This window comes from Oncorhynchus tshawytscha, unplaced genomic scaffold, assembly GCF_018296145.1.
Source record: "Oncorhynchus tshawytscha isolate Ot180627B unplaced genomic scaffold, Otsh_v2.0 Un_contig_18787_pilon_pilon, whole genome shotgun sequence".
NCBI lineage: Eukaryota > Metazoa > Chordata > Actinopteri > Salmoniformes > Salmonidae > Oncorhynchus > Oncorhynchus tshawytscha.
This window is the reverse complement of record NW_024608193.1, coordinates 1-26,694: the sequence shown is the minus strand read 5'-3', so window position 1 is coordinate 26,694 and position 26,694 is coordinate 1. Positions and strand designations below refer to the sequence as shown.

The 26,694-nt window shown below is 43.1% G+C and overlaps 2 protein-coding genes across 4 annotated transcripts; one reads left to right on the top strand and one right to left on the bottom strand.

Moving 5' to 3' along the window:
- Positions 1 to 872: 872 nt before the first annotated feature.
- LOC112263788 lies at positions 873 to 8,972 on the bottom strand. Of its 3 annotated transcripts, none has more exons than XM_042312932.1 (4): positions 8,895 to 8,972; positions 7,439 to 8,165; positions 6,235 to 6,384; positions 873 to 2,934 (listed from the first exon to the last, which is right to left on the bottom strand). In XM_042312932.1, the coding sequence occupies exons 2-4, from the start codon at positions 8,093 to 8,095 to the stop codon at positions 1,897 to 1,899; spliced, it is 1,845 nt and encodes a 614-aa protein (XP_042168866.1). In that variant the 5' UTR covers positions 8,096 to 8,165; positions 8,895 to 8,972; the 3' UTR covers positions 873 to 1,896. The 3 variants fall into 3 exon arrangements, with proteins under 3 accessions (XP_042168866.1, XP_042168865.1, XP_042168864.1); XM_042312931.1 differs by having other exon boundaries at positions 7,439 to 8,194; positions 8,776 to 8,963; XM_042312930.1 differs by having other exon boundaries at positions 8,776 to 8,963.
- Positions 8,967 to 15,015, top strand: LOC112263789 (RNA-binding protein with serine-rich domain 1). Its single transcript, XM_024440385.2, has 7 exons — positions 8,967 to 9,065; positions 9,347 to 9,493; positions 9,750 to 9,917; positions 10,233 to 10,338; positions 12,680 to 12,833; positions 13,855 to 13,996; positions 14,474 to 15,015. Coding segments are annotated over exons 1-7 (819 nt in total). The 5' UTR covers positions 8,967 to 9,063; the 3' UTR covers positions 14,574 to 15,015.
- Positions 15,016 to 26,694: the final 11,679 nt, after the last annotated feature.

The window sequence follows — 26,694 nt, the reverse complement described above, 5'->3', positions numbered from 1 at the left end:
GTAGAAGCACGGTGGCTAGCAAAAACTCCCTAGAAAGGCCAAAACCTAGGAAGAAACCTAGAGAGGAACCAGGCTATGTGGGGTGGCCAGTCCTCTTCTGGCTGTGCCGGGTGGAGATTATAACAGAGCATGGCCAAGATGTTCAAATGTTCATAAATGACCAGCATGGTCAAATAATAAGAAGGCAGAACAGTCGAAACTGGAGCAGCAGCACGGCCAGGTGGACTGGGGACAGCAAGGAGTCATCATGTCAGATAGTCCTGGGGCACGGTCCTAGGGCTCAGGTCCTCCGAGAGAGAGAGAGAAAGAGAGAATTAGAGAACGCACACTTAGATTCACACAGGACACCGAATAGGACAGGAGAGGTACTCCAGATATAACAAACTGACCCTAGCCCCCGACACATAAACTACTGCAGCATAAATACTGGAGGCTGAGACAGGAGGGGTCAGGAGACACTGTGGCCCCATCCGAGGACACCCCCGGACAGGGCCAAACAGGAAGGAAATGTAAATGTCATGTAAATGACAGCTCGACTCATTTACTCGCTTGTGTGTTCTAGGGGGCCTTGTGTTTGCCACATGTACGATAGGCTATTAGCCACATTATGACTGAATTGGGATCATTGCCCTTGTATTGACATTCCCAGCCTTAGTTAGTCGTCCGTTTTTGTAAAAAATATTGAGTCATTGAAACTGAAACGGTGCATCCCGAATGGAGGCAGCAAACAATGTACCAGACCAGCTGTCATTTACAACCTGATTGCAATATATTTTGGACTACCAAAAAATGTATTGGTGAATTATATTAATTATGCATTGAACTGCATTCATATATTCTGCAAACAATGCCTTTAGGTCATGTATTTTTTAGTAAAATATAACCTATTTTTAAAAAGTCTTGTAATGTTGGTTATGAAGCATGACTGGGATTTGATATTTTTGACTGATATGATTGTCCGTTTGTTTCATATTTGCAAAGTAGTTAAAAGGCTATCAGTTCCACTGTAACACTGCCATAAATATGAATAACTTCCTAATTTGTTGGATATTATGTAGCACTTTATTCAAGTACATTTAGTTATGTACAGACAGGACTTTCTGCACTTTAAGGCTGATCTAGCAGAAGGCAGCAGAGACCTTGCATTGGTGAAGAGTTTTATGCTCTGTAAAGACTGATGGCAACATAATCCAAATGCATTATTAAAACGATAAGACATGCTTCTTCTGTATTGCTCTTTGTGATTTGATAATAAGTGTTTCATGTAAAAATAGTAGATAGTCTCGAGGACAAATGTTCCTTTCAGAATGGACAATGAAGTGGTATTCATTTCTATGGGGATATTCACAGTTCTAAAAATAATGACACATACTTCAAAAACATAAGAAATCCCTTAAAAACCCAAGACATAACATGTACTGAAGCATTTGGCTAAAGGAGAGGTAGTGGATAATTAAATGTACAAACGTGAACAGAGCAGAAGCAACTTTGGATTTAAACTATGGAACTGAACCCTATATGGGTTGGTTTCCCAGACACCAATTTAAGCATAGTTCTGGACTAAAGCACCTTTTCCAGAATTTCCATTATACATCGAACATGCTTTTAAGTCTCGGACTAGGCTTAATCTGTGTCTAGAAAACTGTCCCTATAAGTCTGGATATGAGTGAACTAAAGCCTTACATGCTGACCACACCGCTTGCGTTTATATCCCAGGACAAATTAGCTAGCAATAGCAAGCTAGCTAACTAAATTGACATAAATGTTTAATGCTTTTCGACCTATCCCCAAATGAATATAGTTGGTTCAGAGTTCGTTTTGATATTTCAACCTGCGTGCCCTGATTGCGTCTGGTGTGGGTGGACACGATGGCGCACGCACGGTCTGGTCAGCATGTTAGAGTGCCTCCACTTTAATGATGTTGAGCTGGGTTTCCTGTGGGGAGACTGTGATGTCTGAGTCCAGGTCAACAGAGGCCTGGGTGGGGGCCATGCAGTCCTGGAGAGCTCCCTCTGTGCTGGTGCTGGGACAGTCTGTACTGTCTGTTCCTCTATAGGACTGTGTGTGTGACTGCGTGTATGTGGTGGCGTAAGACTGTGTGCATGAGGGCATGTGTGTTTGAGTGTGTGGCTGCTGTGTGTAGGCTGACGAGTAAGGCTGTGTGTGCGCCAGCGTGTATGTAGGGGTGTGTGTGAGCAGGAGGCTATCGGTGGTACTACTGCTGCTGCCCGTCTGGAAGCCGTTGATGCCATGGGGGCTCTGTCCGGACAGTTTGAAGGTCTCTATGGTCTCCAGGCTGGAGTTGTCCATCCCGTTGTAGCTGGGCTGGGACTGGCTGCACTGAGCATACCCTCCTTGGCTGAAGGGGAATGTGTCCTGGCTGAAGGAGGCAGAGCCTAAGGCAGGTAAGACCGGGGGTGGGGGAGTTTTGGGATGCTGTCGCTGCTGGTGGAGGCTGGTACAGGGTGCCTCCAGTCTGGAGGCCAGGGTCTGCAGGGTGCTGAGAATCTGCTTCTGGACCTGGGTCTGCTGGACCTGCTCCCTCTCCAGCCGGTACTGCTGCTCCACCAGCATGCGCACCGCCAGGCTCAGGCTGTGGATCTCAGAGCCCAGGGTCTGGACCTGCTCCTGGAGACCCCCACCTCCACCACCCCCTCCCCCGCATCTCCCTCCAGCCTCCTGGTGAGCTGCCTGCTGAGGGCTGGGGTTCCTGTCTCTCCTGAGAAGGCCCTGGTTCATGCCCTGGCTCCCAGGGCTTTGGAGGCGGATAACAGGGCTACTACCCTGGGAGGTAGGTGGTGGTGGTGGGGGGTTGGGGAGCCGGATGCCCACACGGGGAGGAGCAGGGTGTGGGGAGCGGACAGCTTGGCCACCGACTCTCTGCTGGAACATCTGTCTGGGAACACTGCCTCCTTGCTGGCCATCCAAATTCCTCTGCAGAGTACAAGTCCATTGTAACATGGGTCAGTTGTAACAGGCTAAATATATCAAATTAAAACCTACTTAGAAAGCTGTTCCATGTGCCAATGATTGGTTAGTCTTTACATAACTATGAAGTTTAATTTAAAAACAAATTTATCCATCAATCTTTGGTTTCATTGACAGATTTGTTTTGAGGCCATGTTTTAAAATATATTTTTGCTGCCTCTCTATTTTCATTATTGACCTTTGGAACATTATCTATGTATCGACACATATTTTATCAGTAAGATGAGGCCTTTTGATTGGTATAGTTGATGACAATAATTGTATTTTTTCACAAGACTCCCATGACTGGGGTTAGTTGTTGTAAACTCATTGTTACAACTTACCCCTTTACCTAAAATTATATAGCTTTTAAACACATGAACATATTTATATCAAATGTCACTTCTTTACACTTCAACAACTTTGGCAATGCAACTATGATAAAATGATGATAAAGAAAAAAAAGAAAAAACGATATATCTTTTTTTTGTACGCTAATACTAAATGTAGTTTTATATATAGTCAGCTGTTCAGTTTCTGGTCAATATGACAAGCCTAAAAGAGAACTTGTTTTTTTGTCAATTTTGTGTATTTTCATCCATATCTGTTTTAAATCATACCACTGTTGAATTACCCTTAATGGTTTTCCATTAAAGACAGTGTTACAACTGTCCCTGCTATTGGGGTAACTTTCAGACCTTGGGTCTAAGCCAGAATTGTGAAAAATATACATGTAACTATAGCCTACCTGTAGTTAGCAGACAAAATGTAAGTTGTTCATGTGAAATTCTGAAATCTTTATATCAAACAGTCTGAAAGAAAGATGTTTAAAACAACTTCAAAATGTGTTACTACTGTCCCTGACCTTCCCTACTGATATACTGTAACAAAACACTGACTGTCGTAGTCTTTCCAAGAAATGAACAGAAATCCAACAAAAGGATGAACAAACACTCAGGGCATGCCACGTGTTGGGTGGAACTGCATTGCCTGAGGTAAACCGATCGAAACGAGTGTTTGCTCAACCTTTTGTTAGATTGAAAGATGTACCACTGTTAAACTTTTGTAATGCTGTTCATTTCAAATGACAACTTAAAGATAAATAGTTGATTGTGATGACCCTCCCACTCTGTCTGCCAAATTCTCTCTCTTTGCTCTTGTTTTCCTTAATAGGATGTCGGTGGGCGGAGCCGGGAGGGTCGTCAGCGAAATGGGACACACCTGGGCTCAGGTGTGTCCCGGGATAAGTACATCTCTTCCCCTTTCATTGAGACTCTCTTCATGCAGACACAGTTAGATTTTGATTGTGCCAGTTTTATTTGGCACCTTTCAACAACCCTCATCGTATTTATGCGTCCAATCACTTACACACACAATTGTTAACTGTATTTAGTTTATTTAGTCTGTTACTAAATATATTTTGTTATTCCTTAACTCCATGTTGTCTCCCTTTTCTGTTAACTTCGAGCTGGTTTGTGACAAGTGGGGGCTCGTCTGGGATCTGAAGGTTGGTTCCTAGACATTTTGGCGTATAGCACTTTGCTGCATTATGAAGGACTAACACTCGTGTCATTGGGCTTACTAGTATGTGTGTTGTGTTTGGGAGAAAGTGGCGTTAAGGTTTGAGAACTCCGTAGGTACTTTGTTTGCATCTTTTGTTACAGCTTTTGAGTTGTAATGTTTGGTGCCCAGTGTTGGTTGCCTTTTTTGTTTGGTGAACTTGCCACTGCAGTGGATATTTAGCTGTGCGCTGCGTTGGAGAGAGTACATTGGTTAGTTTCCAGGCCCCTACCCAGGCTGGAGACTCTTGCCCTACTTGCTGTTGGGACATCGGTCTGAGGTGAGCACAATCGGCTGTGTACCTCAGTGGGAGATTTGGGTAGGGTAGTGAAACTTGCTACCCAGAGCTATAGCTTTTCTTTCCCCCCCATTAAGCTTAGTGACGTGTTTCATTTTGGAATATGTTGGGCATGGTTATTTTGTTTGGTGTCCGTGGACTGAGCAGTTGTCTCGGGGCACATCTGTGGCTTGAGGGAATCTGCCAGCGTGCTGGGTGTCTTTTCTTTTTTCCCTTGACAACAAGCTACAGTGTAATTACCCACCTCAAATCCGCACGAAGACTAGGGTTGAGTTATTGTAGGTTTTGGGGAAGCTCCATATATCATCTCTCTTCTGTGGTGCCCAGTGTGATTCATTTCTCTTGTGGTCTGGTGTTCTCAGCAGAGGGGAAGAGTGAGATTATTTTTTTTGTATTTACTTGTGACTATAGCATCTTACGTAGACACGTTCATTCGCTTTACATCAGAGGAACTGTTAGAATTATGTCCTAAGGAACAGCTGTTGAAGATTGCTTAACACTACAAGGGTGAAATTGGTGATAAATGTCAAATTCTTAGGTTGATATTGAAGGCCACTCTGGAGTGGTATTCTTGAAGTTACCACTGGGGCAGCTTCTGCCGAGGACTCGCCATCTCCCCATTTCGTTACGATGGCGGCACCATCTGTTAGCCCTAGTATTCTTTTTGAACAGCAGAAATAACTGCTTCTGTTACAGCTAAAGTATGAAAAGGAATTGCAATTTAAACAGGATATGGAACGTGCACAAATAAAGCTGCAACAAGAGCGGCTTGAGCTGGTTAGGGAAAGAAAGCTCTCAGGAGAGTTTGCTCTGGGAAGTTGACCCAGATTTACCTAGGTGTTCCTCTTTTGGTCGTGCCCCGGACACATTTGATATGGTTGGAAACGTAGTTATTTTCATTGTTTGAACGTGTTGCTGATGCTAGGAGTTGGCCTGATTCTAACTGTCCTTGTTGGTCCCCGGTTTTATGGGGGTGACGACCACCCTCCCACTCTGTCTGCCAAATTCTTTGCTCTTGTTTTCCTTAATAGGATGTCGGTGGGAGCCGGGAGGGTCGTCAGCGAAATGGGACACACCTGGGCTCGGGTGTGTCCCGGGATAAATACGCCTCTTCCCCATTCATTGAGACTCTCTCCATGCAGACAGTTAGACTTTGGTTGTGGCGGTTTTGTTTGCTTTGGCACCTTTCAACACACCTCATCACATTTATGCACGCAACCACTCACACTACCGACTACACACACCATTGTTAATTGTATTTAGTTCAATTAATAAATATATTTTGTTATTCCTTATCTCCACGTTGTCTCCCTTTTTGTTAGGAACTTCGAGCCGGTTCGTGACATTGAATCGGCACTATTTTTAATAATTGTGTATATTATGGTGAGTTTCCTTCGCCTTGTACTCACCACTTGAGTAAGCCTCTGAGTGACTGGGTCATAGGACTGTGGTTGATCTGCTGCCATAGGTCTCTGTACATCAGAGCCAGAAGCATTAGACTGTTCTCTTCTCAGCAGAGCTGCTACTTGCTGGTAGGACTGATAAGAAGAGTCTCTTATCTGGGGAAAAATAAAGATCCAATCAAAGCCTAGACATTACATGACCACAGTAATAACACCTCTCATGTGATCATTTGTTTCAACCCAGGGTTGTTCAGAAAGTGGAAACATTTTGAAACGGAGTGTACCGTGTGGGGGTACTACCTGAACATGTACAACAAAAATGCAATTTCTTTTACTGAAACATTTCAAAAGGATTGTAAATTAGAGCCTGGTTACCAGTCTGTTTCTGCTACACTTCTACTCCTTGCCAATCATTGACATGCAAAATAAGTGTACAAGGAGTGGAATGTTAGAAAAACAGGTTCTGGATTTTTATGTAAATGACACTGTTCTGAAAGATTTACACAAGCATGTAGACTCCACCATACTACAGCCCTTTTATTTATCCTCTTTGCTTAGATCTTCTCCAGGCTTTCAAACAGAGCGTGAGAAGCCTGAGCCGTATACTACAAAGCAGGATTAATGACTTAGTCAGCAACTTGAAATAACGTATTTTTTAGACAGATAAGCTTGAAATGGGCATGGTCTAATTGACAAACAAAAACATCTACATTTAGATTTAATGAACCAGAAAGTCAGTTCTGGTTTATCAAAGCTAGCTGGCTAACTCATTGATCACACTTTGGAGTATTAGGGCTTCCGAAGCTATCCCCAGGCTAATTGTGCAGAGCGCATAAATGCCGAGGCTCGTTGATGAACTCAATGTACTGTACTCAGTACAGGAACATAGGCCTAATAATATCCATTTGTACACTGCAAAATGACCTGAAGTAATCCCAAACCGATATTGTATTTGACAATACCAGAATAATGACATACCTCCATTACATTGAGACACTATCACATCTCTATTTATTGGTCTGAATATTTGGGTGCAAATTCTTATATTTTTCTGAAATGTATATATTTTTTTATATAAAAAAACTGTAGGCCAAATACAATTGCTTGCGGCCTCAATTTGGCCCACCGGTCACCAGTTACCAACCCTTTCTGTATATATCTACTCAAACTTGATGTCTTAGTGAATCACACGACTATGAGACGTGCCTACCTTTGCTCTATGAGACAAAGCCTTATCCAGAAGCCTTTTGCGTGCTGCCAGTATGGGGTTAGTAGCTGGCGAGGGCGTGGCTCTCTTACGCATGTAGGCGCCTGTCACAGTCACAGCCGCTGCTCCTGCGGGTGGAAGACCCCTTTGTTGAGAGTTCTGAGCCAATGATGTGACACTGACAATCTGGATGTCCTTATCCTCATCCTCCTTCTTGTTCCCTTCCTCCGGTTTCTCTGTCCTGTTGCTCTGTCCCCTGCTGGCGCCTTCGCTTCCTGTCCCAGACGGCCCCTGACCCCTGACCTCAGGAGGATTGGAGCCAGGACACTGCTTGGCGAACTCTGACGCTGCAACATAGCCTGCGTGGCGTGACGCCTCCCTCAGTAGATTCCGTATTTGCTGGTCGTTCCAGCCCTCCCGGCTTCCACCATCTCCCCTCCCTGCTCCAACCCCAGGTGTGGTCTGTGGGTCTGTGGCTGCAGCACTTTCACCACCCCTCTGAACCTTCTTCCTCTGGAACTCCTTGAGGTACAGGTAAATGGCCTGGGCAGACACCCGGATGTTCTCCAGCTCCAGCACCGCCTTGATCTTGCGGAAGCTCAGACCCGCCTGCCGCAGCTCCACGACCTTGCGCTTGGCAGCATCGTCCAGACGGCCCATGGTTGGTCACTCACTCCAGGCTGCTCCACTGTAAGAGCCCTTCTCCAATCGGGACTTAGACTACTTCTATCTGTTGAGAGACAGAGAATTCACTACTAACTGTAGTAAATAGGGCATTTGGAATTAGACATTCAAACATAAATACATTAAGCTAGTGTAGTTAAACTGATCAGAAATCACACAGATGGCACCAATTCTATCACATAATCTTATTCACATGAAACCTCACATTGATAGCTAGACTGACATTAAAAGCAATTTAACATGTGAAGGACAGGACTCCAGGCAAAATTGACTGATTATTTTTGGCAAAATACATAAATTATTAGCTAGATTTAGTAAGCTAAATAAACATAATACATAAGCCAATAGAACATGGCTGGCAGTGTATCCTAACCTCTGCCACAGACTTCCACCTGAACTAAGCTTGGAAGCCGTAGCGTAGTCTATCTTCATTACTCCACCGGTACCAACAGTCTAGCATCAACGTTGGGACAGTGTACTGTCCATTGTCTAGCAAGTAAATATTTTAGCTAGATAGCATCAAACCTGTCCCACAATGTGAACACATAGCCTAACGGTCCTACCTTAACGTTGAAAAAAGGAAATGATTTGATCTAAATAGATAACTAACGTGAGCTAGTTCTAGCTAAGAATATTTGATCGCGGTGCCAACTCACCTCAATACGATTCTGCACGTTTTCAGCTCATTTGAAAATGACCCATATCGTTTCCTTTAGTGTGCAAGCTAAATCGCTAGAGGAAAACATACATTTTTAACAAGTAACTATTAACTAACCTTACTGGTAGAACCAGTGGTCGAGGGTTGATAGCTAGCTAAAGATTTTCGTATGAATGTTGACCAAAGAGAAAAAGTGTAAAACGTCATTTATGCGACAACGTCATCATTACGCGTCAGATTTAGCACAGCGGAACGAGTGGTTGAGCCTGCATCCGACTCGAACGAAATGTACGTATTATGGGTTTATATAACTATTTCTATTCCATGTTATGATCTTCTCAATGTTGACCATTTTGGCATTACATTAGATACATTGTAATGCTTGAGCTACATAAACAGAGCAGGGCACAACGTTGCTAATTAGCTATCGTTTCTGGCCTCGCTTGTTCTATGAATGGAGGAAGGCAATGGCGGTAGCATAAACGCAACATATAAACAGTTAGAGTTTGAAGATGAGGAACTTAATAATAATGCTGTTCTTAATTTACATATTTTTTTCACTTACTTAGGGCACCGTCACCCACAAAGCGTAAGGAGGAGGAAAAGTCAAAGGACAGGGGAAAAGAGAAGACTGCCACTAAGGAAGGGGGGGACAAGGAGAGAGGCAGGGAGAAGGGCCACAAACGACGCAGTGCATCCACTGGGAGCAGCAGCAGGTGAGATGCCCCCAATTGCTCTTTCAGACTCTGTACAGTCTTTAACTACCTCAAACAGTGCTTTAGGACACACTAGCTAGGTCTTTTCACGCTAAGCCAAGCTGGAATGCCCTATGTTCCAAAGTGGGCCAAGAGGTTAATTGGACACGAATTTCAGATGGTACTTCCCTGTTTTACTCAGTTTCCTTCGATTGTGTGCCTAATGAACACAACCCTTGTTGCTGGCCTGTTTGTGTATGTATATCTTACTACCCAGCTCCAGCAGCAGCTCTGGCTCCAGCTCTGGTTCCTCCAGCGGCTCTAGTTCCTCTGGCACCAGCCGCTCTGGGTCTTCCCGGTCCAGCTCCTCCAGCTCATCTAGTTCCTCTGGGTCACCTGACCCAGGCCGCCGCCGCCACGACAACCGTCGCCGCTCCCGCTCCGCGTGAGTACTAGCTGATACATTGTGATTGTGGTCCTAAACAGTGTCTGCTCATCGGAAAATTCCCTGGGTTCACAGTATTTGAAGTCGTCCAAATATTTTATCTTCGTCTAGGACAATGGAACCAGTGGCACACACTGAACGTAGTTGAAATATGTCAAATACTATTTGAACCCTAGGTCTGGTTGAGAATGCCGTTTTATCATGATCAAAATGGTTCAGTTGTGGGAAAAACTACAAGTTTTGTCCCGCTTTAAATAGTGTCTTTTCACTTAGTAAACTCTCATGGTTTTGTAATGACTGTCCATTGTGCTACAGGTCCAAAACACAGAAGAAGGGAGATGACAAGGAGCGAAGGAGAAGGAGCCCGAGCCCCAAGCCCACCAAAGTTCACTTAGGAAGACTGACCAGAAATGTGACCAAGGTGAGGTCAATAGCCGTGTCGTGTAGTCCATGGGGCGGCAGGGTAGCCTAGTGTTTAGAGCGTTGGACTAGTAACCGAAAGGTTGCAAGTTCAAATCCCTGAGCTGACAAGGTACAAACCTGTCATTCTGCCCCTGAACAGGCAGTTAACCCACTGCTCCTGGGCCGTCATTGAAAATAAGAATTTGTTCTTAACTGACTTGCCTAGTTAAATAAAGGTAAAAAATAAAAAATAAATAACAGGCTGAGAGCAGCACAGTGTTAGCGGTTAGTAGCAGTTGTGTATCCTCTCATGATCTCACAATTTTGCAGGGTGCTTGGAATTGTCAATATTATTGTATTGAATTATGAACTCTTTGAAGATATCCAGGAGAAGGCAGTTCTGGAGTTAACAGAGTAACTGGCCTAGAGTGAATTCTGAAGCACCAATTGTATGTTAGGCTTACAACATGTTATTTTACAAAATAAGCCAGGAACATTAGGGGGTTAGGTACTGTGGCTGTAAAAATACATATTATTGTTGTACAGTGGATAAATAAAGATATATGCACACGCACATTACCGGTCAAAAAGTTTAGAACACCTGCTAATGCATGTGTTCTTTATTTTTACAGTTTTCTACATTGTAGAATAATAGTGAAGACAAACAATGAAATAACACATATGGAATCATGTAGTAACAAAAGTGTTTAAAAAAAATCGAAATATATTTGAGATTCTTCAAATAGCCACCCTTTACCTTGATGACAGCTTTGCATACGCTTGGCGTTCTCTCAACCAGCTTCACCTGGAATGCTTTTCCAACAGTCTTGAAGGAGTTCCCACATATGCTGAGCACTTGTTGGCTGCTTTTCCTTCACTCTGCGGTCGGGCTCATCCTAAACCATTTCAACTTTTTTGAGGTTGTGTGATTGTGGAGGCCAGGTCATCTGATGCAGCACTCCACTCTCCTTGGTAAAATAGCCCTTACACAGCCTGGAGGTGTGTTGGGTCATTATCCTGTTGAAAAATGAATGATAGTATCACTTAGTCCAAACCAGATGGCATGGCATATCGCTGCAGAATGCTGTGGTAGCCATGCTGGTTAAGTGTGCCTTGAATTATAAATAAATTACTGACAGTGTCACCAGCAAAGCACCATCACACCTCCTCCTCCATGCTTCACGGTGGGAAATGCACATGCAGAGATCATCCGTTCACCCACACCGCATCTCACAAAGACACGGCGGTTGGAACCAAAATTCTCAAATTTGTACTCCAGGCCAAAAGACAAATTTCCATCGGTTTAATGTCCATTGCTCGTGTTTCTTGGCCCAAGCAAGTATCTTCTTATTGGTGTCCTTTAGTAGTGGTTTCTTTGCAGCAATTTCGACCATGAAGGCCTGATTCACACAGTCTCCTCTGAACAGTTGATGTCGAGATGTCTGTTACTTGAACTCTGAAGCAGTTATTTGGGCTGCAACCTGAAGTGCAGTTAACTTTAATGAACTTATCCTCTGCAGCAGAGGTAACTCTGGGTCTTCCTTTCCTGTGGCGGTCCTCATGAGAGCCAGTTTCATCATAGAGCTTGATGGTTTTTACGACTGCGCTTGAAGAAACGTTCAAAGTTCTTGAAATGTTCCGTATTGACTGACCCTCATGTCTTAACATAATGATGGACTGTTGTTTCTCTTTGCTTTTATGAGCTGTTCTTGACATAATATGGACTTGGTCTTTTACCAAATAAATATCTTCTGTATATCCCCCTACCTTGTCACAACACAGCTGATTGGCTCAAACACATTAAGAAGGAAAGAAATTCTGCAAATGAACTTTTAACAAGGCACACCTGTTATTTGAAGTGCATTCCAGTTGACTACTTCATGAAGCTGGTTGAGAGAATGCCATGGGTGTGCAAAGCTGTCATCAAGGGTGGCTATTTGAAGAATCTCAAATATATATATATATATTTTTTTGCTTACTACATGATTCCATATGTTATTTCATAGTTTTGATGTCTTCACTATTATTCTACAATGACAAATAGTAAAAATAAATAAGAAGCCATGAATGAGTAGGTGTTCTAAAACTTTATATATTGATATTTTGGGATATTGAAAATATATTTCACAGCAGTTTAGATGGTACACTGATTCTCTACACTATAGCCTACATTGCTTGTTTTGTCACAAACTGAAATTAGTTGATCATTTTAGTATTTTAGCAACTATGTATAGCGGAGTGATTTCTACATATAGAGCCTTAAAGTAAAAGTGTACTTATTCTCTTTGAATGAGTTGTATGTCGAGACCATGCCATCAGAGATACATGTTGGAAGTCCATTTTTATCTTCTGTTGAACAGGACCACATCCAGGAGATCTTTGCCACCTACGGCAAGATCAAGATGATTGACATGCCAGTGGAGAGGCTCCACCCAAACCTGTCCCGGGGCTACGCCTATGTGGAGTTCGAGACTCCAGAGGAGGCCCAGAAGGCCCTGAAACACATGGATGGTGGTACGAGGGCATCTTGGGCATGTTTATTAGGCCACAGCGTAGTAGAATGTTTTGCAAATGAAAATGAGCAATTCTTATTGGACATGTTCAGATGGTTCCTCTTGGTTTCTGGTCGTTTTGTGCCTACTGAACACAATCTTGTAGACTGTAACAATAACAGACCTGGTACATACTTTTTTGAGCTACAAGTAATACATTCCCATTGTAGCCAATTAAACCTGGCTGTTACACTGGTTGCACGAACAGCACGTGACTGGAGATTATCTGTGAGAGGCTGTTTAATTTTCTCCCAGTCGATGCATGACTCACGAAGGGTAAACGCTGAAAGTGGTTTGTGCTTCGTCTGTGATGCCATCTTCCGGTGGAGCAGCTAAAAACCTACAATGACTGCGTTCTTTCATGCGAACGCTACGTCCCCAATGTATCATCTCAGTGCAGAGCCTAACCCCTTGTACTGCTGGCTAACCCCTTGTACTGCTGGCTAACCCCTTGTACTGCTGGCTAACCCCTTGTACTGCTGGCTAACCCCTTGTACTGCTGGCTAACCCCTTGTACTGCTGGCTAACCCCTTGTACTGCTGGCTAACCCCTTGTACTGCTGGCTAACCCCTTGTACTGCTGGCTAACCCCTTGTACTGCTGGCTAACCCCTTGTACTGCTGGCTAACCCCTTGTACTGCTGGCTAACCCCTTGTACTGCTGGCTAACCCCTTGTACTGCTGGCTAACCCCTTGTACTGCTGGCTAACCCCTTGTACTGCTGGCTAACCCCTTGTACTGCTGGCTAACCCCTTGTACTGCTGGCTAACCCCTTGTACTGCTGGCTAACCCCTTGTACTGCTGGCTAACCCCTTGTACTGCTGGCTAACCCCTTGTACTGCTGGCTAACCCCTTGTACTGCTGGCTAACCCCTTGTACTGCTTTGTGTCAGTCTGAAATCTCAATGTCCTGGAGTTTATATACATTTTAACAGAGATGTTTCTAGTATGACTTTGAGGTTTGTGCATCTTTCTGTTGTTCCCAGGTCAGATTGATGGTCAGGAGATCACCACCTCTGCCGTGTTGGCTCCAAGGATACGCCCTCCCCCTCGTAGACAGTCACCCCCACGCAGAATGCCCCCACCTCCCCCCATGTGGCGCCGCACCCCACCTCGCATGAGGAGAAGGTCAGTGTTGGCCCTGGTCTGATGGACCGAGCCCTGTTGGGTGGGCCCTGGGTCTGATGGCCCTGGCCCTGGGTCTGATGGCCCTGGTGGGTCTGATGGCCCTGGTGGGTCTGATGGCCCTGGTGGGTCTGATGGCCCTGGTGGGTCTGATGGCCCTGTTGGGTCTGATGGCCCTGTTGGGTCTGATGGCTCTGGTGGGTCTGATGGCTCTAGCCCATGTTATGGTGACCTGGACGTACTATAAATCCAGGACAATACTGGTAACAAATACTTGGTTCAATCACCAATTTCAACAGTAATTTAAATCCCCCAATCTGACCTACTGTCCTGAGAACATTACTGTAGTGTTTAATTCTCTACTCCTAGTGCCTCTCTAGCTCCTTGTGGTGTAATATGTTGACCTGTTGATAGTTTCTTCAAATGACGCAATATATAGGTACTTTACTGACACACAAGTGATGCTTTGTTTACCTGCAGGTCTCGGTCACCAAGGAGACGGTCCCCGGTGCGCCGACGCTCCAGGTCCCCGGGGCGCAGACGTCATCGTTCCCGCTCCAGTTCCAACTCCTCACGGTAGAGGAACAACGCTATCCCCCTGCCCGCCCACCCCAACAACCCAGGGTGAATGTATTTTCCATGATTTCTTGCATCCTGTCTCTACCTTAAAATGCATTGGAGGACAAAATCAGAATGTTCCTTCTCATCCAATGTGCTTTGAGGTGGCGAGAAGAGAGGATGAAAGGAATCAAGGAAATACAATTGAGCTTGTACCTAAAACGAATTTGTCTGAAGTGAACAGTCTAGTTGTTTTGTTTGTCTCATTACATTTTTCCAGTTTTCATTTTAAGGTTCCCAAACAGTCGTTCAGATTACTTGTTGATCGTCATGTCCTTTGTTATCCAATCAGAGCTCAGGCTTTGTTTTAGTACTAATGATTTGCTCAAGATGTGTAGCCTGTCTTTTTACCACCGTGTACTGATTTTGTACATGCTTTGAAAATAAAAAGGAAGAAACTTCAACCTCAAACTGTTTGTCAATTTCTGTGGCTTCTTTAAATCTATATGCCAGCCTAAGTTTATTGACTAGCTAGAGACACATTTCTATATTTCGCCATATAAGAAAAACATGCACACATTTAAAAACAGTACACTACTTGTCCTTTTATGAATAAAAAGTCTAGCACAAGTAGCTGTGTTTCTTTTGAACACTTTACACATTTTTGGATGACACTAGTGTAGGAGCAGTGTCATTTCATACAAGTGCACTTGTTTCTACAGTTCCTCGCCTCCGATCCTCAATTGCCTTTGACCTTTTTCAAAAGGAGGCGAGTAGAGGACATGAGGAAGGGAGAATATTTCATTGAGATTTTCCCATCGTTAGTGTAGTAAAGTTTTAACTTCTCCAGCAGAGGGCACTATCTTCACATACGGGTGGCAGGTAGCCTAGTGGTTAGAGCGTTGGACTAGTAACAAAGGTTTCAAGATCGAATCCCTGAGCTGACATGGTAGAAATCTGTCGTTCTCCCCCTGAACAAGGCAGTTCCTAGGCCGTCATTGAAAATCATTTCTTCTTAACTGACTTGCCTAGTTAAATAAAATTTAAATAAATATACAAGTGGTTTATTTTATGCCAGCTGGGTGTTCAGTCGAGCGCAGAACGGTTTGCACCATTCAACAGTCTTACTGGTATGTTTGCTCTTGTTCAGTGGGTGTGACCGGATGTGACCTGTTCGATATGGGTGTGACCATTGGAATCTCAAAACGTATGCAGCATGTCATACTAAATCGCCCTCTGGGCTATATAATCACATCGTTCTTCAACTGATCGTTCAGAACCGTCCGTTATTGTTATTGGGGGAAAAGCCCTCTTATGCTCTGCAACAACATAAAACAGGTTATTTTGAAAACATCTATTTACTCTGACATGAACACATCTAAATGTATGGTGCACATGGCACAGTACATTGCAGGCTATTGATACATTGATATGATAAAGATGGACCTCTAGGCCAGACTTACATCACAAACACAGCCTTTTATCACTCGTCGCTGCGTTTTTTATTATTTTACCACTGTTTTTACTGCTAGTGTTTAACTATTGGACGTGAGGCTTGTTGCTCTGAGGTTTAGTTTCTGCAAGAGACTGTAGAGAACATGAGGGTGTTGCCAATCATTATCGCTGTGTTCAATGGCGATTTTAGCAGATAAATCTTAGTTGGGCAAACTCAACTTTTTTTTTTTAGATGCATGCCACTACAAGGTGACAACCGTTTATCCCCAAACTGTTAGGGCCTACATAAAGCTGTCCCAAACTGTTAGGGCCTACATTAAGCTGTCCCAAACTGTTAGGGCCTACATAAAGCTGTCCCAAACTGTTAGGGCCTACATTAAGCTGTCCCAAACTGTTAGGGCCTACATAAAGCTGTCCCAAACTGTTAGGGCCTACATTAAGCTGTCCCAAACTATTAGGGCCTACATTAAGCTGTCCCAAACTGTTAAGGCCTACATTAAGCTGTCCCAAATTGTTAGGGCCTAGATTAAGCTGTCCCAAACTGTTAGGGCCAAAATAATGCTGTCCCAACAGCAGAGCTTTCTTTTTCAGCACCATGGAGTGAATCCTTACCACCGCTACACCTGGCCATCAGCGAAACCTTTCACCCTCAGAACTTAGCCTACTGTTCTGACTTGGTGGTGCACAGGTAGCCTAGGACACGTCGACAGATCTCCCACCATCCTTCCAAGACCCCCACCCCCACAATTCTCCAAGAACTACCCCTTAACCATCCAATACCCCGCCCCCCACGACAATCCAACCACCGACAATTTAAAAAATAATAATAATAATAATTCCATTCCCCACCCTCAAGACCTTTCCTCAATGCACCAACAACCAACAGTATGGACAAAAGAGAAAAAAGACGAAGGAAAACAGAAAACATCAAGGACAACAAACATCATAACAGCAAGGCAAACTGAATATGTTTGAGTTTTGTATGGCAATATTTACATGTGTGTGTGTCCGTGTATGTGTGCATTTGAATGAGAGTGTGTATATTGCATGTGTACAAACACCTGCATAGCATCAGCCTCAGGCATGCCTGTATTATCTGTAGCCACTGCCCCTCAGTGTCATTCAAACATGCTTTTTGTTATGTTTGATTTTCACCTTATTTTTAAAAACTTTGATTTTGTCATGTTGTTTATTGTGCTGACAGTTTCTGTTACTGACAGGGCTGCTATTACAGGGTTTAGCAACAGGATGTGAAGCTGCTCTGAGGTTTCGTTTCTGCAACAGACTGGACAGAACATGATGGTGTTGCCAATCATTATTGTTGTGCTGCAGAGTGCTGACCACGGAAGACATAAACACCAAGGATTTGTAACCACCCTATGGTTGAGGCATCTCAGAAAATCAAGGTATAACACCAACAATTATACTGTCAAGACTAAGTATATTACATTAACTGATGGCATATTGGATGCAACAATATAACATTTACAACATCAATGTGATAAGCTCAACTGTTTCAATCTTCTCACTTGTTTGTGTTAATATAATATATCCTCTTATAACCATATCAACCTGATGTTAATAATGTCTCTTTTTTGTTCCACATTGCTCAATAACTATTAGGTATTTTTTTAGCCTTTATTTTACTATGCAAGTCAGTTAAGAACAAATTCTTATTTTATTTTATTTGAACTTTTTTCCTGTGGACTGTTGTTCCTGTCCCATCCAAAACTTGACTCTAGAAACTCACTCCATTCCTGCCAGAATCCCACGGAACCCACAAGATCCGCGGGAGTCCTAATCCCGTGTGAACCTCTACTCCATAGCCTCACAACCTGTCTAATGAATGCTGTTCCCGATGGCTTTAAGCTTCCATATATTCTCATCCATTTCAGATAAGTAGCTGTTGGTCTCCTGAAAAGTGGTATTGTAAAGTGGATTAAAGTTAATGTACAGTAAATGATGATATGTTTTCAAGCAGCCCTACCCATTTTCCCTGCATGCTGGGAAAATTTAAGCTAAGTTAAAAAATTAAGCAAGTTAAGTTAACAACTAAACTTTTATACAATATTTTGAAAAACAGCTTAACACAAATTAAAGTCTCTAGAAATCTTTTTCATTTATATATATATATATATATATATATATATATATATATATATATATATATATATATATATATATATATATATACACACAGTGGGGAGAACAAGTATTTGATACACTGCCGATTTTGCAGGTTTTCCTACTTACAAAGCATGTAGAGGTCTGTAATTTTTATCATAGGTAGACTTCAACTGTGAGAGGCGGAATCTAAAACAAAAATCCAGAAAATCACATTGTATGATTTTTAAGTAATTAATTAGCATTTTATTGCATGACATAAGTATTTGATCACCTACTAACCAGTAAGAATTCCGTCTCTCACAGACCTGTTTGTTTTTCTTTAAGAAGCCCTCCTGTTCTCTACTCATTACCTGTATTAACTGCACCTGTTTGAACTTGTTACCTGTATAAAAGACACCTGTCCACACACTCAATCAGGTGTCCTGTCCAGACCCCAACCTCTCCACAATAGCCAAGACCAGATAGCTGTGTAAGGACATCTGGGATAAAATTGTAGACCTGCACAAGGCTGGGATGGGCTACAGGACAATAGGCAAGCAGCTTGGTGAGAAGGCAACAACTGTTGGCGCAATTATTAGAAAATGGAAGAAGTTCAAGATGACGGTCAATCACCCTCGGTCTGGGGCTCCATGCAAGATCTCACCTCGTGGGGCATCAATGATCATGAGGAAGGTGAGGGATCAGCCCAAAACTACACGGCAGGACCTGGTCAATGACCTGACGAGAGCTGGGACCACAGTCTCAAAGAAAACCATTAGTAACACACTACGCCGTCATGGATTAAAATCCTGCAGCGCACGCAAGGTCCCCCTGCTCAAGCCAGCGCATGTCCAGGCCCATCTGAAGTTTGCCAATGACCATCTGAATGATCCAGAGGAGGAATGGGAGACGGTCATGTGGTCTGATGAGACAAAAATAGAGCTTTTTGTCTAAACTCCACTCGCTGTGTTTGGAGGAAGAAAGAAGGATGATGAGAAGGAAGAAGAAGGATGAGTACAACCCCAAGAACAAGGGAACAGGACGACTGCACCGTATTGAGGGGAGGATGGATCGGCAGTGTATCAAATACTTGTTCTCCCCACAGTATATACATATATATATATATATATTTATATAAATATTTATTTATTTATTACTTTTTACCCCTTTTTCGTGATATCCAATTGGTAGTTACAGTCTTGTCCCATCGTTGCAACTCCTGTACGGACACGGGAAAGGTGAAGATCAACAGCCATGCGTCCTCCGAAACTCGACCCTGCCAAGACACACTGCTTCTTGACACACTGCTTGCTTAACCCGGAAGCCAGCTGCACCAATGTGTTGGAGGAATCACTGTACAACTGGCGACCGAAGTCAGCGTGCATGCGCCCGGCCCGCCACAACAAGTCGCTAGAGTGCGAAGGACATCCGGCCAGCCAAACCCTCCCCTAACCCAGATGGACCTGGACCAATTGTGAGCCTCCTCATGGGTCTGCCAGTCGCGGCCGGCTGCAACACAGCCTGGGATCAAACTGTAGTGATCAGACTGCAGTGACGCCTCAAGCACTGTAATACAGTGCCTTACACCGCTGCATCAGTTTGGAGGATACAGTGTAAATTCTACTGCATAATCACATTTGGCCTTTTGACAAGTTATTGTCTTATTAAGTTTGTACAGCAAAGTGTGATTTTAAATCAACATGTCAACTACTACAGTTCTGTTATGAGAATTATGTTCATAACCCAATTCAATTATACTACTCAGTCTACGACCTAGAATTTGTAAGATACTGGTCGAATGAAACAGATGGAGGCCCAGATAAAATAGTCAAAAATGTTTATTCACGAGAGCGCTGGTTAGTTGGACAAAACCATTCATTTTATACTGGCTTCTTACGCACATACTTTCACACACAAACATTAGGTATCCTACGCACATACATACACACACAACAGTAGGTATCCTACGCACATACTGTCCCACTACCCAGCCGACAAAGATTAGGGAGACCTTGGGACCTTGAGACGTACTCCCTGTCCTTTCCCAAATCTCTAGTCAGGTCGGCACCGAATTTGCTCAGACAGTCTGTGTTTAAAATACCATAAAGGCATATTGTACAGATATATGGTTTTACTCCTTATTCTGACTAAAACTACACACATCATGACTAAAACTACACACATCATTTATTATAATTTTACTGACTAACAATTTTATACAATTATATGGCTTCAGGGTGGAATATTTTAGTCATTCATTTAAACCTATAAATTCCATCAACAAGTTCCAAAAGCCTAAAGGGATAGTTTAGTGAAATACATTTTTTGATAGTTGTTTCCTTGCCCTGAAAGCAATATCTGGATTTGAAGTCTGACTGCAATCCACAATTTGGTTTCATTCAACTAGCCAATGCAAACAAATAGCAGTTAGCACTACTTTCAAGTCAGCCTCTCATGTTTACCAAAATGTCATGCCAAAATCGTTGCAAAATAATTTAAAAACAAGTCATTGAGTTAAAATCAATTTAGGAGATGATTTGGACATGGAATTGTAAAAATGGTGTAAATGTACTTTTATTGGTTTTTGGTCCCAAAATGCTTATAAGCATTTATTGGAATTGGCTAGTTAATCACAATGAGTGTGGATTGCAGTCACCCCTTGTCCATAGACTTCTTTTAAAACAAGGAAACAAATATCTAAATACGTAATTTGCTGAAGTAACTATTTTAATAATATCTACAATTATCTCAAAATGCACTCCTTTTTAAAAACCTTAGCAAATATACAGTGCAATTGGAAAGTATTCAGACCCCTTGACTTTTTCCATATTTTGTTACGTTACAGCTTTATTCTAAAATGGATGAAATCATTCCCCCCCTAATCAATCAACATACAATACCCCATAATGACAAACCAAAAACAGGTTTTTAGAAAGGTTTGCAAATAAAAAAATGAAATATCACATTTACATAAGTATTTACAATATCACATTTACATTTACAATATCACATTTACATAAGTATTTACAATATCACATTTACATTTACAATATCACATTTACATAAGTATTCAGACCCTTTACTCAGTACTTTGTTGAAGCACCTTTGGCAGTGATTACAGCCTCAAGTCTTCTTGTGTATGGTGCTACAAGCTTGGCACACCTGTATTTGGGGAGTTTCTCCCATTCTTCTCTGTAGATCCTTTCAAGCTCTGTCAGGTTGGATGGGGACCGTCACTGCACAGCTATTTTCATATCTCTCCAAAGATGTTTGATTGTGGCTCTGTCTGGGCCACTCAAGGACATTCAGAGACTTGTCCAGAAGCCACTCCTACGCTGTCTTGGCTGTGTTCTTAGGGTCGTTGTTCTGTTGGAAGGTGAACCCATCGCCCCAGTCTGAGGTCCTTAGCGCACTGGAGCAGGTTTTCATCAAGGATCACTCTATACTTTGCTCCATTAATCTTTCCATCGATCTGGACTAGTCTCAGAGTCCCTGCCACTGAAAGACATTTTACAGCATGATGCTACCACCACCATGCTTCACCGTAGGGATGGTGCCAGGTTTCCTCCAGAAGTGACGCTTGGCAGTCAGGCCAAAGAGTCCAATCTTTGTTTCATCAGACCAGAGAATCTTGTTTCTCATGGTCGGAGAGTCCTTTATGTGCCTTTTGGCAAACTCCAAGTGGACTGTCATGTGCTGTTTACTGGGGAGTGGCTTGCGTGTTGCCACTCTACCATATAAAGGCCTGATTGGTACAGTGCTGCAGAGATGGTTGTCCTTCTGGAAGGTACTCCCATCTCAACAGAGGAACTCTGGAGCTCTGTCAGAGTGACCATCGGGTTCTTGGTCACCTCCCTGACCAAGGCCCTTCTCCCCCGATTGCTCAGTTTGGCCGGGTAGCCAGCTCTAGGAAGAGTCTTGGTGGTTCTAAACTTCTACCATTTAAGAATGATGGAGGTTATTGGGGACCATCATTGCTGCAGAAATTGTTTGATACCCTTCCCCAGATCTTTGCCTCGACACAATCCGACACAATTTTACTCTGACATGCACTGTCAACTGTGGAACCTTATATAGACAGGTGTGTGCCTTTCCAAATCATCTCCAAATCAATTGAATATCACAGGTGGACTCCAATCAAGTTGTAGAAACCTAAAGGATGATCAATGGAAACAGGATGCACATGAGCTCAATTTTGTGTCTCATAGCAAAGGGTCTGAATACTTATGTAAATAAGGTGTCTGCTTTTTATTTTGAATAAATGTGCAAAAATTTCCAAAACAGTTTTTTTACTTTGTCATTATGGGGTATTGTGTGTAGAATGATGAGGAAAATGTTTAATGTAATCCATTTTAGAATAAGGCTGTAACGTAACACATTTTGGAGAAAGTGAAGGGGTCTGAATACTTTCCCAATGCATGGTATATAACAATTTTTCTGTATCATAATTGATTACAATTGCACTAAGTAACCTCAAACTTTGCCCCTTTCTGGGCATTATACTCAAACTACAAAAACATAAAACATGTTTATACTGAAGTCCAGACTCGTTTTGCCATGAAGTCCATAAACCAGTCCCTGTGCAGAGATAATACTGTACAGGTGGTCAATCAGCAAAAAAAAAAGTGCAGTTTGTGATCTGTGTTCATCACAAGACATGGTCGAGACCCACCATTGGCATTTGACATGTGAGATTTCTTGATGGTTTCAAATCAAATCAAATTTTATTTGTCACATACACATGGTTAGCAGATGTTAACGCTAGTGTAGCGAAATGCTTGTGCTTCTAGTTCCGACAATGCAGTAGTAACCAACGAGTAATCTAACCTAACAATTCCAAAAGTACTACCTTATACAAACAAGTGTAAAGGGATGAAGAATATGTACATAAAGATATATGAATGAGTGATGGTACAGAACGGCATAGGCAAGATGCAGTAGATGGTATCGAGTACAGTATATACATATGAGATGAGTAATGTAGGGTATGTAAACATAAAAGTGGCATAGTTTAAAGTGGCTAGTGATACATGTATTACATAAAGATGGCAAGATGCAGTAGATGGTATAGAGTACAGTATATACATATGAGATGAGTAATGTAGAGTATGTAAACTTTATATTAAGTGGCATTGTTTAAAGTGGCGGACTGCAATAGCATCGAATAGTCCCCGCGATATGCAACTGTTCAGGGAAGTCAGGAACCAATACATGCAGTCAGTCAGGAAAGCTAAGGCCAGCTTCTTCAGGCAGAAGTTTGCATCCTGTAGCTCCAACTCCAAAAAGTTCTGGGACACTGTGAAGTCCATGGAGAACAAGAGCACCTCCTCCCAGCTGCCCACTGCACTGAGGCTAGGTAACACGGTCACCACCGATAAATCCATGATTATCGAAAACTTCAACAAGCAGCCAACAGCTCCAACCTCAGCCAACAGCTCCGCCCCCCCCGCAGCTACTCGCCCAAGCCTCTCCAGGTTCTCCGTTACCCAAATCCAGATAGCAGATGTTCTGAAAGAGCTGCAAAACCTGGACCCGTACAAATCAGCTGGGCTTGACAATCTGGACCCTCTATTTCTGAAACTATCCGCCGCATTGTCGCAACCCCTATTACCAGCCTGTTCAACCTCTCTTTCATATCGTCTGAGATCCCCAAGGATTGGAAAGCTGCCGCAGTCATCCCCCTCTTCAAGGGGGAGACACCCTGGACCCAAACTGTTACAGACCTACATCCATCCTGCCCTGCCTATCTAAGGTCTTCGAAAGCCAAGTCAACAAACAGGTCACTGACCATCTCGAATCCCACCGTACCTTCTCCGCTGTGCAATCGGGTTTCCGAGCCGGTCACGGGTGCACCTCAGCCACGCTCAAGGTACTAAACGATATCATAACCGCCATCGATAAAAGACAGTACTGTGCAGCCGTCTTCATCGACCTTGCCAAGGCTTTCGACTCTGTCAATCACCATATTCTTATCGGCAGACTCAGTAGCCTCGGTTTTTCGGAAGACTGCCCTGCCTGGTTCACCAATTACTTTGCAGACAGATTTCAGTGTGTCAAATCGGAGGGCATGCTGTCCGGTCCTCTGGCAGTCTCTATGGGGGTGCCACAGGGTTCAATCCTCGGGCCGACTCTTTTCTCTGTATATATCAATGATGTTGCTCTTGCTGCAGGCGATTCCCTGATCCACCTCTACGCAGACGACACCATTCTATATACTTCCGGCCCGTCCTTGGACACTGTGCTATCTAACCTCCAAACGAGCTTCAATGCCATACAACACTCCTTCCGTGGCCTCCAACTGCTCTTAAACGCTAGTAAAACCAAATGCATGCCTTTCAACCGTTCGCTGCCTGCACCCGCACGCCCGACCAGCATCACCACCCTGGATGGTTCCGACCTTGAATATGTGGACATCTATAAGTACCTAGGTGTCTGGCTAGACTGTGAACTCTCCTTCCAGACTCATATCTAACATCTCCAATCGAAAATCAAATCAAGAATCGGCTTTCTATTCCGCAACAAAGCCTCCTTCACTCACGCCGCCAAACATACCCTAGTAAAACTGACTATCCTACCGATCCTCGACTTCAGCGATGTCATCTACAAAATTGCTTCCAACACTCTACTCAGCAAACTGGATGCAGTTTATCACAGTGCCATCCGTTTTGTCACTAAAGCACCTTATACCACCCACCACTGTGACTTGTATGCTCTAGTCGGCTTGCCCTCGCTACATATTCGCCAGACCCACTGGCTCCAGGTCATCTACAAGTCCATGCTAGGTAAAGCTCCGCCTTATCTCAGTTCACTGGTCACGATGGCAACACCCATCCGTAGCACGCGCTCCAGCAGGTGTATCTCACTGATCATCCCTAAAGCCAACACCTCATTTGGCCGCCTTTCGTTCCAGTTCTCTGCTGCCTGTGACTGGAACGAATTGCAAAAATCGCTGAAGTTGGAGACTTTTATCTCCCTCACCAACTTCAAACATCTGCTATCTGAGCAGCTAACCGATTGCTGCAGCTGTACATAGTCTATCGGTAAATAGCCCACCCATTTTTACCTACCTCATCCCCATACTGTTTTTATTTATTTACTTTTCTGCTCTTTTGCACACCAATATCTCTACCTGTACATGACCATCTGATCATTTATCACTCCAGTGTTATTAATCTGCAAGATTGTAATTATTCGCCTACCTCCTCATGCCTTTTGCACACAATGTATATAGACTCCCCTTTTTTTTCTACTGTGTTATTGACTTGTTAATTGTTTACTCCATTTGTAACTCTGTGTTGTCTGTTCACACTGCTATGCTTTATCTTGGCCAGATCGCAGTTGCAAATGAGAACTTGTTCTCAACTAGCCTACCTGGTTAAATAAAGGTGAAATAAAAAAATAAAAAATAAAAAAATAAAAAATAAAAAAGTGGCTAGTGATACATTTTTTACATCAATTTCCATTATTAAGTGGCTGGAGTTGAGTCAGTATGTTGGCAGCAGCCACTCGTTGATGTGGATATGGGGGTGCTCCCTCTGCTGTTTCCTGAAGTCCACGATCGTCTCCTTTGTTTTGTTGACGTTGAGTGTGAGGTTATTTTCCTAACACCACACTCCGAGGGCCCTCACCTCCTCCCTGTAGGCCGTCTCGTTGTTGTTGGTAATCAAGCCTACCACTGTAGTGTCGTCCGCAAACTTGATGATTGAGTTGGAGGCGTGCATGGCCACGCAGTCGTGGGTGAACAGGGAGTACAGGAGAGGGCTCAGAACGCACCCTTGTGGAGCCCCAGTGTTGAGGATCAGCGGGGTGGAGATGTTGTTACCTACTGTCGTGTCTTTACTATCATTAAATTGAAGACATAGTTATATCAATGATTCCCTGTAATTAGTATAACGCGATCAAAGTAATTAATTGTGTAACTGTAATTAACTAGGAAATAGGGGCACCAAGGAGAGTACAAGTTATAATTTACCAATATAACCTTTCAGATATTTTCATATCTGATCAATAGTCTTCTGATTAATGATTTATTTATTTTACCTCACGTTAGTCTCATTCCAAACGTCGTAAATTGTTGGTTATCTGCACGAGTCCTCCATACATCAATTGTCTTAAATCATTTATTTATTACTAACTAAGTAATTCACAGAAATGCATAAACAAACAGTAAATATGGTTACATGAAATGATAGAATGTGCCCTAGTGGGCTGAACCGGCATGGCAGCTTGTTAGAGAAAGGGGCAATGGGGGGGGAATCGACTAAGAAGTCCCTACAGAGTTAATTATAACAATTAAAATGCTAATCCCTTACACATGAACGCTCACTCATTCGGGAACAATTGCAATCTATATATATATTTACGCTCAGTGTGTCGTCTTGATCGCTGGTGAAAAGTTAATTTATTTTGTAGGATTGTCTGTCTCTCTCTCCCTCTCTCTCTCTGTCTTGGTTAGAGGGGATAGTTCAAAGTGACATTCGTTATAGAATGGATGTTTCGGCAGTTGTCGTTCTTCGCGTTCACTGATGCCGAATTCCTAGCTGCAGACTAGTAATTAGTATCAAAGACTTGTTCTTATTCTG